Raw genomic sequence first — 20,028 nt, 5'->3', positions numbered from 1 at the left:
GGTGTTCAGGCAACTGTTAGCCTTAGTGAAAGTTGGATTGTTCATATGAAATAAAAAGATCTTGAAATCCTTATATTCTTAAAGGAATTTGGGGAACTGGAAAAAGCATCTCCCTTTTTCTTTTCCTCTAGTAACTGTTGCTTGTTGCTTGCACTGGGTTTCTTCTGTGGATTGACTGATAAATTGACAGTGCTTCAGCAGACTTGATTCTGCTAATTTGTTACTGTCAAGAGGCTGTTAAAAATGTCTTGAAATTGTCTCTTGAAGAGGGGAATGGTAGGAAAGGCCGTTTCCCTTTTTATTATGAAAGCGAAAGATAACCAATATAAAGCTTCTAGTACAGTGCCTTCATATGAAATTTGTTCAAAGCTAGCTAGGGACTTGAATTTCACACAATTGATAGCTGATAGAAGCTATGATAGAAGATTGCATCAGTCTTCTCCCTTAAGAGACAGGATTGACTCCACCAGTCCCTGATAACAGGGCAATATTTCAAAGTTTCTTCCAGTTTTTTTTATGTGCTTCTTAGATGTTGGTTAACTTTACCAGATGTCTGTTCTTGAAGAACTGGGAAGAAGCAAATGCTCACCAACCTGACGAGTTTTGGTCTGTAACGGAGTTGGTATTGTCACAGCTGGAGTGTTCAAAGAATTTCTAGTTGGTGGAATTGATGGTTACAATTCCCAATGCCAGTACAGCCTCATACTTTGGAGGAGATCCCCATGGAATAAATGTGTGTGCACAGTGATAGACAAGGGTGACCAATGCCAGTTGCACCAATGCTCTGCTGTCTGCTGGCCCGTATGGCCGTATGGCCAGGCCTGTTTAGTGCTTGGACTCTCCTGGACAAGAGAGGGAAGTAAACTATTTTATATCTGTAGGTACATTTCTTGAGTTTCTTGAACAGTATCTTGGTATTAGACAATATGTAAGCAATAGTTTCAAGCCAAATACTTGAGTTACTAGCACTTTCATCAAGAGTTAGTGAAATATGTAATTTGCAACATAGTTGCAAAAGACATCTGATTTTACATGATGTCATAAAACCCCAAGCTACTCACTTACGCTTTTTCACGCCTGATGTGCCTTGAGTCCATCATTGATCTTTTCTGTGCGATATTTATTTGCAGTTTAAATATGTTCACATTTCCCTGTGTTAAATTTTCGTTACCAAATAATGGCATAAAATGGTGCCCTCACTGGAGAAGTTATCTGTCTGACTGAGCTCATTAAAGCTGGGGATTTCATTGTTCTTTTTGTAGGTCAAACTGACTTCATTGCAGGTGGCCTGTGCAACATGCATTGTCCAGGTCTCTTCAGCGCTGTTACTCAACCATAACTCATTTATTTAAAAGGTCTTACTAAATATGTTTTCTTTCTGGAAGTAGCAGTGCAATTAATTTGTATTTCTAAAACAGGACAAGTTGATGTTCTTAATGTCTCACTGGTTTATTTTCATTTCAGGGAAGCTTATTGTATAAACTGTATAGGAAGTCAACAAAATCTGTAGTTTTGGAGAATGACAGGAGAGACTTTGGAGAAAGTAAGGGTTAATATTAAAGCTGGGTTTGGGAACAGATTGCAAAGAGTGAGGGTTTGGGTTGTTTTTATTTATTAAGGGATGCCAAAAGCACCTTAGTGTTTGCTTCTTAAGTTATGTTTCCTTTGGTTAGTACACTTTATAGTGGGTGTGTGAACTTGTAGTAGAAAATATTTGTGTTAGAAAGTTTTTAACATTTAACTATGTGTATTTTACTGCTATGTATGACCAATTAAATCTGAAGCTGTGAGTGATTTTTTGTGGGCAATAGAACAGATACTACCTTTCATATTGAAACAAAAAGAAGTAAGCTTGGAATCCAGTTGTATCAGAGGTCGAGGAAGAAAACTGAACTTTCTCTGCACCACTCATTATTGCATTGCATAGTTCTGTTGACAAGGTTGAGTCTGACTCTGCCTTTTCCCAGTATTTTGTGTCACATCAGGCACAGTTCCTACTGAAAGAAGATACTATATTTGATGGATTGTTGTGATGTGATACGTCAAATCTAGTGTTCCAATTGGCTTGTCTTTGACTAGAGGTCTTTGGGTTTTTTGTTCTTAAGCAGTTCTTTTATCTTATGCTGCCAGCAATGCCCTTTGGTTAAGAGAATCTTACTGTTCAGGTATAGAATGGATGAAATACTGTTCTCTCCATTAACTTGGAATTAGATGATGCAGTGTTTAGCATACAGTCATTTAAAGTTAGATGAGACCAATAAGGATAATCAAGTCCAACTCCTTAAAGCTCAACCATGACTTGGTATCATCAGGTGCTCATTGAACTCTGACAGGCTTGACTGACCACTTCCCTGGGAAGCCTGTTCCAGTGACCACCCACCCTCTCAGTGAAGAACATTTTCCTAATGTCCAGTCTGAAATACCCCTGACATGGCTTCATTCCATTTCCTCATATCCTATTGCTGCTCACCGGAGCAGATCAACACCTTCCCTGTTTGCTGCCCACCTTGAGTTGTTGGCTGTGATGAGGGCACCCCTCAGCCTTCACTTCTCCAGGCTGAAGAAACAAAGTGACCTCAGCCACTTGTATGGCTTCCCCTTTTCACCTTTCAACATCTTGGTCACTCGACTCTGGACACACTCTCTGAGAGTTTGTCCTTGTATTGAGCTTCCCCAAAGTGCACACAGGACTTCAGGTGCAGAGCAGATTCTTTTGGGGAAGTACATCACCAAGTTTGTGAAGAACAGGTTGCTGAGCCTCAGGACATGTGATTATAGCAAGTACAATAGAAAGATGGGGGTGGGAAGTGGTAGCAGGTCATGCTGCTTGCATGGCTGATGTGTCTTATGTCTGAGTTTTGTTAGTATAAAGTAATTGTAACCTATTCTGCTGACATTTAGGTATGTATAGCACTGATGCCCTGTAATCAGGGCTCTACTTGCCTGAAATAAAGTGTTAGTAAGAGACCCAACCTTATATTTAACCACAAACTGAAACAGCAAAAAAGAGAAACAATGTCAAAATTACAGAAAACTGTTGCCAATAACAAGCTACTTGGTCTTCCTTGTCTCCTTGCTTTAGAGAAATTAGCATCTTAAGGAAGTTTGTGGATTGTGATCCTGCATTCCTTCTTCTCTGAGTGAGTTTAGGGACAAATTGAAAAGTTACTAACTTGCAGCTCTGTGTGGCACAGGGCATTTGTTTGTATGATGTGAAAGTTCTTAAAAGCATTGCATGAAATGGCTTGAAAAGCTGTCATTGAAAGTGGTGGTGTAATTTTAGGATTTTTTTTTTTTGGTCTTACATGTTTGAATGTTAGATTTTTTTTTTAAGATCAAGGAAATGTCCTTGAAGTGACTTTTTGCTCTTCCTTAAACTCATAAATTTGAGTTGCTGTGGTTCAGGAGTAAAAAGATTGTAGAAGTTTGAATTGTTTTTCTTTTTTTATTTTAATACCCCCATATGTGTGAGCTTTATCAAAATGTTTAGATACCCTCATATTAGCTTGGCCAGAGATGCTTCAGTCTCTATTTATTGTAAATTGTTTGTTCTGGGCTAGCACACTGTAGCATGTGGGTAGAGCGGTATCTGCAGCATAGGATAATTAACAACTATTTGCTGTATCATTGCTGTACTTCACTTGGCCTTGAGGCTGCTTCTAAGGAAGCAAATAGTTAAAATTTAACTCTACATCCTGTTGTGCAATTGTTTGGTTTTTAAAAAAAACTTACATGATTTGAAGATTACAAATAGTGGAGGCAGCTAATAATTAACAGTTCCTTCAACGTCCAAGCTTCTGGATTAGCTGGCATAGTCCCTGGCACTCAGTTGTAATGGAACAGGGGTTTGTTTGACAAGTTAATTTAAATTTGCTTCCCAAAGGAAACACATTGTGCTTCTGGAAGGACTGTCTTTTCCCTCTTCTCCAAATCAATATAAAGCTGGGCTTTGTCTCACTGGATTATGTTGTCTAGGAGTGAAAATCCCTGTCCTATTCCCCAAATATTAAATTATGCTATGTATTTGTTTCAGCACAGGCCAAAGATACCTGAAGCTGGTCTGACTGCTTGCAAGTTCTTATTAACCTATGCTGACCCATACCAGTTAGCCATACTTTGCTCCTCTCCATCTTTGATGTCTAAAAGTAGGTTTTGTGCATGAAATCACAAACTACTGTCTAGATGTCTTGTTACCATATCAGAACAAACACAGTATGTCAAGTGTGACCTTAGCTTTGAGAATAGTCTGTTTTGGATGTTGCCTGGTATATATGGCTTGTCTTTCTTGGAAATTAACTGTTGACTGGCTGGAAAGCTTTGCTGTCCTACTAAAAATTACTTGTATGTTGAATTTTTCCTCTTTTGAAGGTGGAAAACATCGCCTGTGACTAAACAATAGACTTCCACATGAACATCAAGCAAATGGGTATAAATGAAAATACAAGAAAAACTAATTTCTTTGTGATTTGTTTTGCAAAATGTTCACTTAAGACTTAATAATATGCAGACCAAAAAACCCCAGTAATTTCATGAAGAAGTAAGATACTACCTGGTAGCTCTGACGGGCAGCCTGTTGCTGTGGGCAAAGCATACGCTGTGAGCCTTTCCTTTGCATAGGGGTAAAATCCTGCCTTGCTTTTCCGGTGCACCAGATGTGGTAGGGGTTGGAGTCTCATTTGCTTTGAACAGCAAATTAGTCTCTTGCACAGGCATGTCTGAATGCCTTTCAGGATTTACATATATGCCCTGTTGATGGCCCTGCACTGTGGTACAGATACTCTTCTTTTTGTTTTGTTTGCCTCGCTGAAATTTGTCCTGAGACTTTACAAATCACTTCTCAGTACTTAACTTTGGATAAGCTGTCTAAAAACTAATATATAGTCTTTTCCTGCTCTAAGAGTTATTTTCATTAACAACAATTAGTTGCAAAATTACTTAACTCAGTTTCTAAAGCATTTATGGTACAGCATCTATTCCTGGAATTTCTTATCCTCTCTTCCAGTAAGTTACAGAATTTTTATTGTTCATTGCAGGGAGGAAAGGTAATTTCATGGACTACCTGTTAGGAAAAGATGCATAATTTTGTACTCTGAAGGCTTTGTTTTGTCTTTTTTTCTTTTGCTATCAATGAGAACTCTTAGTATAAAGACACATCTTTGTCCATCCACTGAACAAAAAATGAATCTATTAGTAACAACAGATTTGGTTTGTGAGGATGAAGTAGAAGTATGGATTTATTTCAAGGGACATAGCTGTATTTTAAAAAAGCCTCTATTTTGAAACATTGTTGTACGCTTTTTAAATTGATGTTCTCAGACTCCTAAATTGCTCTGCTATTCAGGGGAATTTAAAATTGATTCTTTTTCTGTCCTAGGCAGTGTTCATGTATTACAAAATATGAAGAGTTGCTTATTATTTAAGAGTTTTGTGAGATAGTTTGAGGCCTGCTCTTATCACTGAACAGAAAGGTTCAGGTTGTGCAGGAAAATTGGAAGAAAGGTGAACATTTAGCACCACCCTCATATAATTCTTTCAGCAAGATGAAGAAAACAACAAAAAGGCAGAACTAATATGTATGTTTCAGCCTCTAAAAGGAAAAGAACAAAAAATAGCTGCATTTGAAAAAAATAGACTAATCTCATTCTGTAGTCTTTGTTCTATCATCTGTGGAATTGGCTGCCAGGGAAAATGTGGGTGCAGTGGGTGATAGCTGATACTGATATAGGTAAATACTTGATGTATAGGATTGTCTTGTCTAGAAAGGCATTTTTTAAATTCCTGACTTAAGGATTTTTCAGAACATGCACATTTAGAACAGTGAAGCTTGTTCAGAAATTTTACTGGGATATTTTTATTAATTTATTCAAAATATGCTAATGGAGAGGTACATAGTGCATGTCTTGCATTGCTCTGGAAAGTGACAGCTCTTATTTCTGGTAAGTTTCTGTGTGCTTCCAAAGTAAAAGAGCCTTTTGCAGTATTACAAGTAGTCTATTATTTAGCTTTAAGCTGTGAAAACAAGCTTACTTGGTATCACCACTTTTCAGTGCTTTTCTATCTGTATTCCTGCTTGTAGTCTGCAATGCTGTTTATCAAACAGCTAAGTTAAGGAAGGGTTTGTCTTTTTGTAGTCAGGAGAATTTAAGATTATTTGAGCATGTGTACCAGTTAATGAAAAAAACAGTTCAGCTGAAGACATCTCACAGTGAACACCGAATGTTCATTTCCTGAGTACTAGTCTTGCTTTTTTCATCTTGCCTCATATAGAAGTAGAAATATCAGCTAATTTTTTCTTTGTTTTTGACTTTGCTTCACTAAATAAAACCTTGAATATCACAACATTAATTTTAGATTAAACTATTTCTAGAGATGTACCTAAATGAGGTAGGATTTAGGATTTTTCTTTCTTTTTGAACCTTCAATATTTTTATGTATGATAGCCTTTCTAGGAGGAGTTGATGATTATAGACTAAGATTTATTTTCCTCAGTGGATAAAGTGATTGCTTGATAGGTTTTGCTCAAATGGACGATTTTTTGTCACATGCTATCTTCTTCAATGAGATCCTGAGGTTCTAGTAGGTGCTTAAGCCGGTACATTCAATCCCTGACGTTTGAAATAGGCTTCCTAGAAATGGGACTTCCTATGGCATCCAATGCTTGATTTGCACTTGTTCTTCAGCTAGGGTTTAAGCCATGATTATATTCCATGTAGAAGAATGTCTTGTTACATGAAGTTTAGCTTGATTTTTCACAGACTGCTGGACTGATCTTTGTCTCTTCCCCCACCCCCGAATAAAATGCAGCGTATTTTGTATTCCTTTACTTGCATCTTTAAAGCTTTCTTTTATTCTTTCAGTAAAGCTGCTATGAGCAGTATGATTGAAACTAGCCCCAGTGCTGAAATTAGTCCCTCCCTGTGCAGACTCTCACTCTGATATGCACTGATGGCTTTGCTGAAAGAAATTACCACACAGACTTCCCAAGCTTAGTCCCCCTCTGGGGCTCTGAGCAAATTGCTTAGCTTGTCTGTCCTGGTTTCCCAGCTGTGGAGTTGGAGTAATTTATTACCAGTGTCAGTCATAAGAACACTGAGGGTTCATCTGTGAGGACTGTATCTGCATAGTGTCTTTAGAGTGTCAAAGTAGTAACGTATAATTGTAATTTTATTATTAATATTGCTTATTTCATTAAGGCGTAATTTTCTAACAGCATTTCTGTAAATTAAGCTCATTTCGTCAATAAACTGGCATCCTTCCAGCAGCATTAACTCAGTTCAGACTCTTTGTCTAACAGTGAAACCTAAACATGTAGCTAGCTCTGTAAAGAAAACAGCAAATGCCTAAAGAAACCCATACTTTCTTGTTTTTAATCTAGACTGTGGACATCCATAAAGAAAAGGTCGCTCGCAGAGAGATAGGCATTTTGACGACCAATAAGAACACATCAAGAACTCACAAAATTATAGCACCAGCGAACATGGAACGTCCTGTAAGGTATATTCGAAAACCTATAGACTACACGGTGCTGGATGATGTTGGCCATGGCGTAAAGGTAAGAATTCCTGGACACTTGAGGACTCCAAGTAACACAGACCAGGAGACAGGGTTGGGGCAGAATGTTACTGATACTAACATGTGTGTTCAGTTCCTTTATGATAGGAAGGATTATGTGTGTGATATGCTCCCATATACAAACATTTCAATAACAAAATGGAATGTTTTGCAGTGAGGGTTTTTTGAGCAGTGTTTTCCATAACCTTGTGACTGTCATCAATAGTCACAGTGTCAGGAAATAATGGCTCATGATCTTAGGCTAATGACTTGTCAAAAAAGCCATGACTGACTTTTAAAATTATCACTGCTTCCTCCTCGACATTAAGTTGTCACTGCCACTCAGTTTTTCCTCAATAACTAAAGAAATAAAGGAAGTCATCTCTTATGGGGAAGTTGGGTGGTGGGGGTGGGGTTTCTTGGTAGGTGAACAGAAGAAACGGGATCAGTTAGCTTGCGTTTAAATCTCAGTGGCAATTGATGTCTTACTCTCATTGGACAGCCTAACTTTCCTTTTCTCTAAATAAAAACCTTAATAAGGTAATGTCTACCTCTCTTGAAATGGTTGTAATTAGAGTGAATTAATATAACGCCTTTTACTCCCTGGTCATCTTTTTATAAAAAATACCTTTGTATCCCTCTAGACCAGGTGTTCAAGATATATTCAGTTTGCAGCAATCTTCCCTTGGATGGCATTTGTTCAAAACCTGTGTATCCTCTAAAGCTTGATGTGCTCTGGTCAGTCAGTTGTGCAGCTGTGTCAGCCCATCATGTGCCCTTTGAATTGCTGAGCTTGAGGAACAGATCTCTCGAAATGACTTGGCACAACAGAGTACGAGGGTACCTCCTGCTTCGTAGCAGCCCTCCAAATGTCCACAGGAGTCTAATTCCAGCACAAGTTAGAAAGCAGTTCTGTACCATGACAGCTGTTATGAATTAATGTAGTGACTTTAGACTACCTGATTTTTTTGTTTTGTTCATAGGTGAACATGTATTAAACCTGTAACACTTAGGATTGTTTTACAGTAATAAATTAAGCCAGTCTTGATGGATAACAGTCTTGTTATTCATGACAGACGTGTTCTGAAGTGCTATAAAATAGAAACACTGGAGCCAGAGAAACTGATGATTTTTCAGTGTAGCCTGCATTTGAGGAGAATGTTCTATGAATAGAGAGTACAGAAATTCAATGTCAGGTTACTGGTTTCTGCATTTAAGTGTTCCAGGGATCAAGTGCTGTAGAAGACTTGAAAAGTCAAATAATTACTGTTAGTCTCTGAAACTGATGCTTTGCTGAACTACTTGGATTGTGCAGACTCAGAACAGATTGCTTGATCCATGAAGGCTGAGGTTATTTAGGGTTAGCTGTTGCATTTTCCAATAACAGTATTTGCTTTTGGGTTTACTGGTGTCTACTCATGTCACCCTCATTTTTTAGTGGGTGCTGTTTACCCATTTTCTAGGCAGTCCTTACGGAATGGTTTTGGTAAAGTGTTTTTTGAATGTTAGTCATTTATTCTATACTAAAAGCTTGGTCTTTGTCTTTCAGAGGTAAAAAAAGCCTCTAGTCATAACCAAATTGCCAGCTCAATGACAAGACAGCTGCAAATTATATCTTGATACTGTTTCTTTGAGTGACTTGCCCAAGTCTGTTTTACAGCTATGAAAGGCATGAAACAGTTGCTATTTTCTATGTAGACTTGTTGCATAAATGAAGTAAACTGCCATCCAGACCTCAGGTATGTAGTTCAAGGTGGTTGCCATGTCTTAGAGACACTGTTGAAAAGAGTGTGCTGAGTTCTTTCATGGCACAATTAAATGTTTTAGCCATCTTATTGCTTGGGTTCCAAGGGTGTGACACAGGTCAAGGCTCTGAAGAAAGTAGTTTAGTCACCTAGATGTAGGTAGTGGTGTTACAAGAAAATCAAACCAAAACTACTTAAGAAGCTGGATGAAGCTGAAGTTGGAAGTCAGTACAAATGAAAGAAGGTGCTGAGAATCTGGGTTGCCTCTTGAATTTACAGTTAGGTAAGAGCATACAATAAACTGAATTACAAACTTTGTCTCATCCAAAGTGGTCTTAAAAGATGCTTGTCTCTGTTAAGTCTTATTTTCTTGAGCAAAGATTTCACCCCAGGTTGGATAGCAATGTGTACAATAAGGCCTTAGAAACCATGTTTTTCTAGGGAAAAAAAAAAAAGTTCAAGGTCTACTTAAAACAGTTGTCAGTTTGACAAACTTGCAGATCCTTGAATGTTTTCTGCTGTAGCATCTGTCATTAAAATACAGCACAACACATATATTGGCATTTAAGTATTAAATAAAAATTATACAACACTTTGAAATCTGTAGATAATTTATTGCAGATAATGGGACTCTGTTCTAGTGTAGGATTTGATAAAGTAACATAAAAGGAAAATACAAGGAGGAGAAATCAAGGATACAGACTGGATTATACCATGTTTCTGCTTTTATGTTTTTAAATATTGATCCTAGGAAAAATGTTGTTTAAATATGCAGTATATTTTATGGGGTGATCCTGAATTGTTTCATATGGAAAGTGTAAATAAAAGGAACGTCTCACAGAGTTATATAATTAAATTAGGGAGGTGTGTAATCCTGAGGGTAAATGCTGTCTTCACCATACGTCTTCCATCTGAGCAAATGCAAAACCACCTCCTGTGTATACTCAGAGTTCATTTTCTTTGTCTCTGCTTGTCGTGGCTGTGTAGAAAGGATGCAAAAGCAGATGCATGTGCTTGGGGCATGGAGAAGGGCTGTGCACGCCTCCCTGTCTCACACACATGCAGCAATTTCTGTGGGGGCAGGTGAGGGTGGAGGTGGCAGTGATGGGTAAGCAGCTGCTCTCCAGAGCAGGTTTCCTCACTGATAGGAGACACTTCCTTGGAAGGCAATGCTGTTTCCTCCTCCAGCACAATCTTGATTGAAAAGCTTTTGTAGAGCATCATAGGATCACAGAGGTGCTTTCTCCTTCAGCCTGCAACATCCATGGCAGCCCCAAAGTGCCCCAGCTACTGCACTCCCTGCCCCTTCTCATTGCAGGGACAGATACAGACAATGTCTCCAAAGGTTGCTTTTTTTTAAATTTATGTCCCTATGAAGCTGAGACTAGCATAAGTCCAAATCAGGAGGGCTTTCGAAGTTGGTTTGCTAGCAAGAAGGCTTTCCTTTGCAATAGAAGTATGTGCTGATGGCTCCAAGAAACACACAGGGAAACATTTTTGCTGGTCTGTTAAGTGGTTGCTCAGCTGTCACCCTCTGGGCATAGGGGAATGTAGCTAAAGTAATTCTTTGTAAACAAGAGTAAGTGTCTTATCTACCTTCTGTGTAGAACTCAGTTTAAAATTATTAGGCAGAGGCTACTTCAACATTTCCTTCCTCCTTTCCTCTTTTTTTTTCTTTTTTTTGTGAAAGGAAAAAATACTGTGCCAGCAAATAAATAGGTCAAACACAATTACTCATACAGAAAATCCTTAGTTTAAGAGCAGGGAGAAGGAGGAAGCTTGGAAGCTGCCTTAAAAACCTTAAATTTGCCCTTAAAAGCCAAATTCAAATTGGCCTTTGGATTTATTATGATCTTCTTTTTGAATAGAAGGCAGGTGGAATTGCAGCTATTTGTAAAATGGCAGCTAAGTAGGAAATTGAAGTGATGATGCCTTATGGTTAAAGTCAGATAAAATGTTGAATACATGCCTAATTGAAATGCCTAATAGCTGTAATTGGATCAAGTTTATTTTATGGAACTAACAGTTCTTCAAAACCAAACTTGAATTGTATATGAAGATTGATCACTTTTCAGTTTTATTTTGAGGAAAGAAATTTTAATTTTGTCACCATAAAGAAATTTGCATTTCAGCACATGAAAGCTGTAAGAAGCTTTTGAGCCCAGAAAGTTAAACAGGAATTAAGCATTCAGAAATCTTTCTCAAGCAAATGGAAGTTGGAAGGACTCCCTTAAAGTAGGGATTGGGCCAGAACTTGACAAACACTAAGCTTAGAGAGGAGTCTTGCTCTTACCCTTGTACTTCTCAGCATGTCCTACTTGTCTGCAGTCCTTATGCTTATATCTGTGTCAGTGCAAAATGAAAATGCAGATGAGATGCGGATGTGAGGGTGAAAGGCTACCTAATCGAGCTTACTTACCCTTTAGGATAAGACTGTTTATGTGTAGCTGCTGGAATATTAAATTTTAAGTAATTCACCCTAATAAAACCCAAGTGAGATAGGGATCCTGAACTGGAGCTGCTGCTGCCTTTGTCCCCTTACCAGCCTCTGTCAGACATTCACGCTTCAAAGGATGTCATGTTGCCAATTTCATTAATGTCACATCATCTCTCTGGAGTCACAGCCAAACAGTAAATATTGCTGTAGGGTAAAGAATGCTTCTCTGGGGGAAAAAGGAACTTCCTGTTGCCAACTCTAATGACTCTGTTGTGAGTGTTAACACGCTGTGCTTTCCATAGGGCACTTGCTACTGGAAAGTTAGAACTGTGCCTAGTGTCATCTGATATAATGTAGGATGCAAGCCTTTTAGCTTGTAAAGGAAACAGAAAACTTTGAGTCTCTTTATTTTCTAATTTTTTTTTATGCTAGCCTTACTTTATTGTAGTTAGATTCAGAGTCACCAACTCAACTGAAAAATCTGAAAAATCTTGAACTATTTAAAAACAGTAATCTAGGTATCTTTCTCTGAACAAGACTAGTGAGTGCTGAGAGAGCAGTGTTGTTTGTCTATCACCCACAATAGATTTTTGTATGCTAATGCTTTTTAATTAGAAAGTTAAAAAAAAAGAGAAGCAGCACTGACAAACTACATCTGGTTGCTGTTAACAGAAGACTAATGACTAGGTTGCAAGTACTAGTAGGAGAGGTTAAACTTCCCTGAAGAGAGACTTACCTACACATGTTCAATTTCTAAAGAAATACTAATTTGAAACCTACATTTCTTCAAAATAGTCTGCTTTACTATAGACTAGAAGGAAATGAAGAACAAATAAAAGCTTCTTTCCCATTCTGATAGGAAAATTGAGACCCAGGAATCATTTCTTTAAAACTGCTCAAAACTAGTGTGGCAGAAGTATTTTACCCTGAGTGCCTGACACCCACATACAGTCTGCCTGCTGAACATCATCTTTGATTACATATTCTACCAAACTCTGTGTCTTGATTTCTGTAAGGAAACCATGTTCTAGGTTTGGTGCTTTACTGTATAATTTCCTCAAGCATTACCAACCTTCACATACAAGCACTTTTCGAGCTTCTGTTTTTCTTGCTCTGTGTCACCGTGTGGTATTTCAGAACTGCCCCACTGATGAGACAGAAGGCAATCTTGTGCAGAATTGCCTAGCTGCACACACATAATTGCATTTCAAAAGGTCTTATGGCTAGCTACCTCTCTGTAGGGGCATTCTCCCATGACTAATAAAGGCAGTACCTTACTAAGTAAAAAGGAGGTTGACTGAGTCAGGAGTAGCCATGTGGGGTTTTTTTCTGTTGTGTCTGACAATTGTATTATTGGTCAAAGAGAACAGATTTTAGGCTGACTATTGCTTTTACAGACCCTATGTATAGAAGTTCCAAGTTTTCCAGATACTTACTATTAATGGAAGTCAGACTGGCACACTTCTTAAACCCTGGTTTCCATTGTGTAGAGCATTTATACTGGGTGGTCTTTAATGACCTCTTTCAGTCATCCTAGGTATGGCAGGATATAGAGTGAAATTGGCTCTTTAAATTCAGAAGTTGAAGAAATGATGAGTGAATACAGCAGGGGAAGTACAACCTGCATAGAGACTTGAAGTTTCTGCACTCCAAAATTGGAGAGTTCATAGCTGAAATGTGCAGGAGAAACTTGCTAAATATCAGCATAAGGATTTTGCTTCTGTGTGCAGGTGGTCTTTTGTGTGCTTACAGATAAATGTGCTCACATAAATGAGTTATTTGCAACCATCCCTACCCCTAGTTTTCCAAGCACAGTTTATAGCACAAATGATAGCTTTATAGTTTCCCTGAATCATGACTAATGTTCCCCCATGACTTGTTACTTGGCATGAAAGCTATTAATAACAGTTAGATGGCTGCCTTCTGAGACAGCCAGTGGAGTCCTTCAATGTCTCGACATCTTTTGACTACCAGTGGGTACTTCTGATTTCCTCACACCCTTCCTTTTCATGCCATTCTTGGTCTCATCCCTTTGACCTCAGTTACAACGACCTGTAGTACTGCCCTTGGCAGCAGGTGTTTTTTGTACTCTTCAGACTACCAGAACTGAATATGCTGGAATTGCCAAAAGAGTTGCCTTAAGCAAATAAGTCTCTTGGTACTAGCAGTCATTGCCTGTCCTTTCAAACTACAGCTGAAGTTCTGAAGTCCAGGTGCTCTGAATTCCTGGCATGAGTTACAGGAGCTGCCTCAATTTTGGCTTTTGATAAATGCCTTCCATGGCTACTGCAAACACCTGTTCTGCCCACTGCCTTAATTGCTTTGCTTCTTTCCAGCCCACTGCTGGCTCTCAGTCCTAGGCCAGCCTGCTCTCCCATGTTGTTCAATGGATGTGGATGTGTCACTGCTCTGGCTGTGATATTTTGGAAATGCAGCAGCATTGACTCTTATTTCTTGATTCTGAGATTGTGGTTTCTTTCTCTTAGTTTTGTGACAGCCCTTACAGCTTTATCCAGGACAGGCACATGCTTATTGGGTTTTCCCTGGAAAGGCAGGATTGTTCTGCTTCCTTCTTTAAAACATGATCTGCTATATGATTGTACTGCTTGCTTCTTTAAAATATGATCTGCTATATGATTGCAAGAAACCCCAACCAATACTGCTGCTTACCCTATTTCCTTTCTGGGAGTGTTCTGGTCTGTCTAGTTCTCACCTTCAGCATCACAAGCATCCCCAGCAAGCCTACAGCCTGTTTTTGTTCTGATGTGTGTCATCCAGGATGCTGGTATTTGGTTGAAAAGTGTCTCCTGTGTGTGCAGTAATACAGGTCTCAGGGGGAGAAGAGAATCATGCTCCTCACAGCTTCTGAAGAGTTCTCAGTGATGCTCTTCATCTGACTAAGCTTGCTTCCTTCTGCATGTCCTGTCTCTTATTTTATACCCTCTCAGAACAGTCTCTTCAGAACTCTCAGAACTCCCTATTCAAGCTGCGAACCACATGGATGCTATGGCTTCTTCTCCTCATGCCCTGCATTTCCCTTCTTCCTGCCTCTGACCTTCTGGTACTGATCAGGCATTTGGTGATGGTCATGTTCTGCCAACAGGCTGGCTGGTCTAGAGGCATTTGTAGAGGGATGCTTGCACATACATTAAGCACATAGTTGCCACTCCTTTTGGTTTTCTGATGCCTTTTTTCACCTTCAATTCTCACGGAGTCTGTTCAATTCACCCTGCTGCATAAACTGTTCTCGATTCCAAGCAGGTTTTTTTGCTTAGAAAGCATCACATTTGGCTTTCAGACCAAGAAATGTAGCAATGTTGACCTCATAAGCTCAGCTGATAAATAAAAAGCCTCCTCCTAATTAGCTTGTTAACCATGATTAAATAGCCATATGGTTCATCTTGCTTTGGTTCAATTGCTTTCCCCCCTTACTTAGGTCTTTCGGATCAGAAGCTGTTCTCTCCCAGTTCCTTCTGTGTTCTGGCCTTGTTTTCCTGCCTGTGTGATTCTTGTTTATATTGACAACAGAGAGGACATCTACAGACTTTTTTACATATCGAAAGCAGCATGACAGTAGTTTCTAATTCTTCTGAACAATCGTGTGTATCAATCTTTATATTGTTTAACTGGTAGCAGAAGAGATGAAGCTCACCTGATGTAGTCCTGGAGACAGGAATAAAGGTCAAGAGCTGTTGGACTTCAGATGAATGTTTAGTGTACCTAGCAGTAGTATGGTTTGAAATAAGATGATGATTAACTGAACCATTGCTACACCTTGATATTCAGACTGTCGCTGCAGCAGAGGCAGAATGAAACAGGGATTAGGAGGGGGGTGGAAGTACTCACCATAAATGCTGAGTGACACTGCATAAGAGAAGGAAAGAAGGACGCTTTTTGGTTTTATATTTTTGAGGCAGGCAAATTTAGTAGGAGAGGCTGGATAAGAAACCATGTCACCCTTCCTTTTAAGCCTTCAAAAATGTTTCTAGCTATGTCTGCTGGGGAAGGACAGAGCCAAGAGTTTAATTTTTTGGTCTCCTTTAACAAATTCCTTTTATTATGCCATTGCTGTTGGCAGCTGGTGAAGTAAGGGGAAGGGTCACATATTCCTGTGAGAAGAGAAAGCAGATTTCATTATTAAAGGCCTGTTTTAAAAATACACTACTTGGGAGAGTACTCTGACATCTTGGGAACTGAACCTGCATGTTTATCCATGAAATAAGTATGTGGGGACAGAGTTGGTTTAAATGCCTGTGAACTCTGCTGATAAACTTCTGCCCAGGCTTTGAGTAAATGGGTTGACCTTCAAATTTACTTACCAGAGCTAAACTTTTTAATCTGAATTTTGCAACAGTATTTATGTTCCTGTTATTGTAATATGAATAACTTAATGGCCAGAGCTTTCAAGCCTGATTGGTAAACCCCAACTGGTTTTCATTGGTTTTGCAGACCCTGTCAGAAGCCTCAAATGCACGTTTGCTGTATAGCATGTTTTAATAACTTTTTTAACTGAGTTCATGGATGCCTTTAAACTAGTCTGTGTTTCTTGGAGCAGGAGAAGAAGATGCAAACCACAGTTTGAAATGCTCTGCCTTAGAAGGCTTGTTCTGGATGTAACAATTTAATTCCAAACAATCTCAAAAAAGCATTGGGATCGTTTTGGTTTGGGTGTTTGTATTTGTTTTGTTTTTTGTTTTTTTTATTGGTGAAATTAACCCTTTCAAAAATATAAGTGCCTATCCCCCTGTACCACTTGCCCATGATCCCCTTGCACCCCCCAAAAATGAAAGAACTTGGCTTATTTTAAATGTTACATTTTCCTCATAAGGCCAAGTTTTCATATTTTTTCCTCTGAAATCATGAGGGCTGTTAAAATGATACAGTGGAGTCATATAATGACTTTATTCTAAGAGCTAAAATTTCAGAATAACAATCATTATATCCCTGCCAACACAGGGACATAAGAAGCCAGCGTTGTGCTGGCTTGAATCAGATTTCAATCAATAAACCAGAGGTGAAAGGCGCTGCTGCTCATCCTGTTTAAAAATTCCCTTTTCTTTATTTACCATTCAATGCAGCAGCTAGGATTTCTTGAAAACATAGGAAGGTTAAGTGTCAAAGCAACAGGCCATCGATTCTGTGCACATTGCTGAAAGTGTGGTTTTGTGAATGAATTCTTAAGTGCATATTGCTATTGAAATAGCACTGATTTGGTTTTGGACTTGAATGGTCAGCAGAGAGCTTTTCAACCCTTCACTGCCCATGAAGAACCTGGCAGATATGTCTGGCAAAGCTTAGCTAAACTTAATTTTGACACAAGCACTTTTCTTGTGGTCACTTCATCACACACTGAATTTTCAATAACTGACACAGCAGAATCTCTCTTAGTGTACTGGGATGAGCTAATTATTAGTAGACACAAATGATTTCTTTAAAATGTGATTATCTTTAGTTTAACCTGTCGTATCAGTTGTGATGGATCTGCCATTAATTTCTACCTTTTTCCCCCCCTTTTTTGCCAACGTTAAGTGGCTAAAAGCCAAGGTAAGAAGTGTTATTTCTCCTTTGACCCACAGTGCCTCATGTGACTGATAGTAGAGGCTGCAGAGCCATTAAAACTGAAAACTAGTGCTCTCTTACACTCTCTTCTGCTTTCCATAGGATATTTAGATTAAACATGCTATACTTTTTTTTTCATTTACAGCATTTAGTGTGTCAATATATCTATGATACATTGACATCTGCATTTATTCATAGATACATTAATTTCTCTAACACATATAGTGCTTTGCTCTGAATTCGGTAGATGCCTTGTTTCCCTTCACTTACATTTTTTGCAGGAGACTTCCCAGACAACCTGAATGACTCTGCTAGTCAAATAGCAGGGACAGATTAAGAAATTCTGGGCCATGCTGGCTGTATTGTACTGTCAATGTTAAAGTTTGATTTAAATTATTAACATTGGAATGGCAATGAATACAAATGCGGCTTCCCTCTAAGGAAAAATATGATAGAAGATATTTGTGCATGAACCTGTCAATTGCCTATCTTTCTGATGTCTGTTTTTAATTAATAGTAAAAATAACGTTAAGCTTGTGCTTAGACTCTTTGTATTTACTGGTGTCTGTCTCATGTGTAGCTGAAAACTTGCTGTTTGACAGCTGTCTGGGAATTCTCACTTCATATTCTTACACTTAAAAAAAAAAAAGCTGTCAGTAATAGTGTTTCTCTGTTATAAAAATAAAATCATGTTTTCCCTTATTTCAGCATGGAAATAACCAGCCTGCAAGAACTGGCACCTTGTCAAGAACAAATCCGCCTACACAAAAGCCACCAAGTCCTCCCATGTCAGGCCGGGGAACTCTGGGGTAAGAATGGACTGCCCGGTCCCTCCCGTGTAATTGATATTTTTAATTGTGCCAGTATTGGTGTTTCTTAAATTCGTGGATAAATGGCAATTCTGGTTGCCTTTAGCAAAAAAAATTCACCATAACCTTTTCTGTATGAACCCCTTCAGCTGCATTGACTCTTGTTTTCAGGATGACTGAAAGAATTTTTTTTTCACAGGGAAGGATTTAATATGGATATTGGTAAATACCCATATTAAAATAAATATAAATTAAACATAAATATACAGGATATTGTTATTCCTGACTCTGGGGAGAAATGCTTAGTGACAGAAACGAATTTTAAAGTTTTAACTTCAGTGGGGGAAGACTTTACGAGTAAAGGTCTTGTCTACTCATTTCTTAATATTAGAAGAGCTATGAAGTAGCTGTTTGTGCTGTAGTTGTTGCATTATCTAAGCAAAATTTATGGCATTGTGAGCACAGTGGCAACATTGATTCTCGCTGGCTTGTGCATTTTTATTTTTATACTTAAATGAGGAAGGATTTTGCTATTCCCAAGTCCCACTGTGAGCAGAGTTCCCTGCATCTATTTTGCTTCTATGGACCTGTGGGGAGTGAAATCTGCTTATCTTGGTGTGCCAGCAAGTAGTTGTTGTTAGAGACAAAACATTAATACTTGAGAAGCTCAGTGCATGTGCCATGCGGTTCTGTCTGCCCAACAGTGCAGCATCTTCCAAAAGGCATCCTGAATGACATTCTACTTTTTTATCACACTCAGCCTTCTCCTTATACTGTGGGGGACTGAGGCACTGTGAAGCTGGCTGGCATGATTGTGTTGGCTTCAGGTATGTTGTCTTGGAGAGGCAGGAAGCTGGAAAAATGAGGAATAATGAGATGGAGCAGGGTGGAGATCAAGAGGAATGATCAAGGAAAATTAGAGGCAGAAACTCCTTTTGTTGAAGACTTAGCAATTTTTAATCCCTATTTGATGCTTTGGTGGTAGTGTTTGCTGCATATTCCACCGAGAAATTAACCTAGAGGTTTCCTCAGCATGTTTTCTGAAAATTCCCATTGCTCAAGGGCATGAAATCAGTATTCCAATTGTGTCTCTTATCCCAGCTGAGAGAGTTGTTTATCAGCCCTGGGAGCCTGGGTAGCACTTTCATGTCCTCTTGGACGCTTGCTAGTGAAACAGCAGTGCTGATGTACTGGGGAACTGCCTCTCTCAATACTCCCCCCTGAGCAAGCCAGAGCTGTTTGCTTGCCTTGGCTGATGCCTGATAAGGATTAATCAGCTGAATGTCATTTCCAGATGAGCTTGACAAGTGGCAGCAGTTGGCTGAGGGGGAGGAATAATGTGGGTTTGTAACAGAGATTTCTATCTGCCCTTCTTGTTCAGGAAGTACAGTTCTTGTCTTGAGCAGCCGTGCTCTGCCAAAGCATGAAATATCACAGGCATGACTTACCTTAATTTATGCAGAAAAAATCGCTAGAAACCGCAGGGATGCTACTCTTCTCCCTTTGATCCAGAAAACAGAGATAAGTATGTAAAACCAGAATGAGCTTAATGTGTAACATCAGCCTTTAAGTAGGTGCTGCCTGTTGTGTAGCTTGTGCCTCCAAGGCAGAACCATCTAAAGGAATATGGTGTGGAGGGAGTCCTGCATGGAAATCACGCAGAATGAAAAGCAAAGGGCTGAAGTAAGCGGGGGTCTCTTCACAGGACCAGGGAGAGATTGTGGAAATCATTGGGTGCTCAGGTTGGAGGTACCATGGAAGAATAAGTGAGTTGCTGGAGCTTGATGTGGCAGGAGAAGTTGATGTTATTCCTTGAGGGTCCTGGAGCAAAGCAAGGCCCTGGGCTCCTTGTAGCTCTCCCTGGTGGTACGGGCTCCCAGGATCACCCTAAAATATTGGGGGACAGTGAGGTGGGGAGCTCTGACCA

At 39.1% G+C, this 20,028-nt stretch overlaps 1 protein-coding gene across 15 annotated transcripts in view; it reads left to right on the top strand.

The window, feature by feature from the left end:
- Positions 1–20,028, top strand: part of ABI1 (abl interactor 1) — a 77,933-nt gene that overhangs the window by 42,244 nt on the left and 15,661 nt on the right. For 8 of the 15 annotated variants that reach the window (XM_086861567.1, XM_086861554.1, XM_086861525.1 and 5 more), the window contains exons 3-5: positions 7,376–7,552; positions 17,263–17,277; positions 18,001–18,101. In XM_086861567.1, coding sequence (XP_086717693.1) covers positions 7,376–7,552; positions 17,263–17,277; positions 18,001–18,101 — 293 coding nt within the window. The remainder of the gene's footprint in view (positions 1–7,375; positions 7,553–17,262; positions 17,278–18,000; positions 18,102–20,028) is intronic. The other 7 variants (XM_086861580.1, XM_086861573.1, XM_086861542.1 and 4 more) reach the window with 1 other exon arrangement.

Source organism: Cyanistes caeruleus, chromosome 1, assembly GCF_971803275.1.
Source record: "Cyanistes caeruleus chromosome 1, bCyaCae1.hap1.1, whole genome shotgun sequence".
Taxonomy (NCBI): Eukaryota; Metazoa; Chordata; class Aves; order Passeriformes; family Paridae; genus Cyanistes; species Cyanistes caeruleus.
This window is presented reverse-complemented; position numbering and strand designations above follow the sequence as displayed.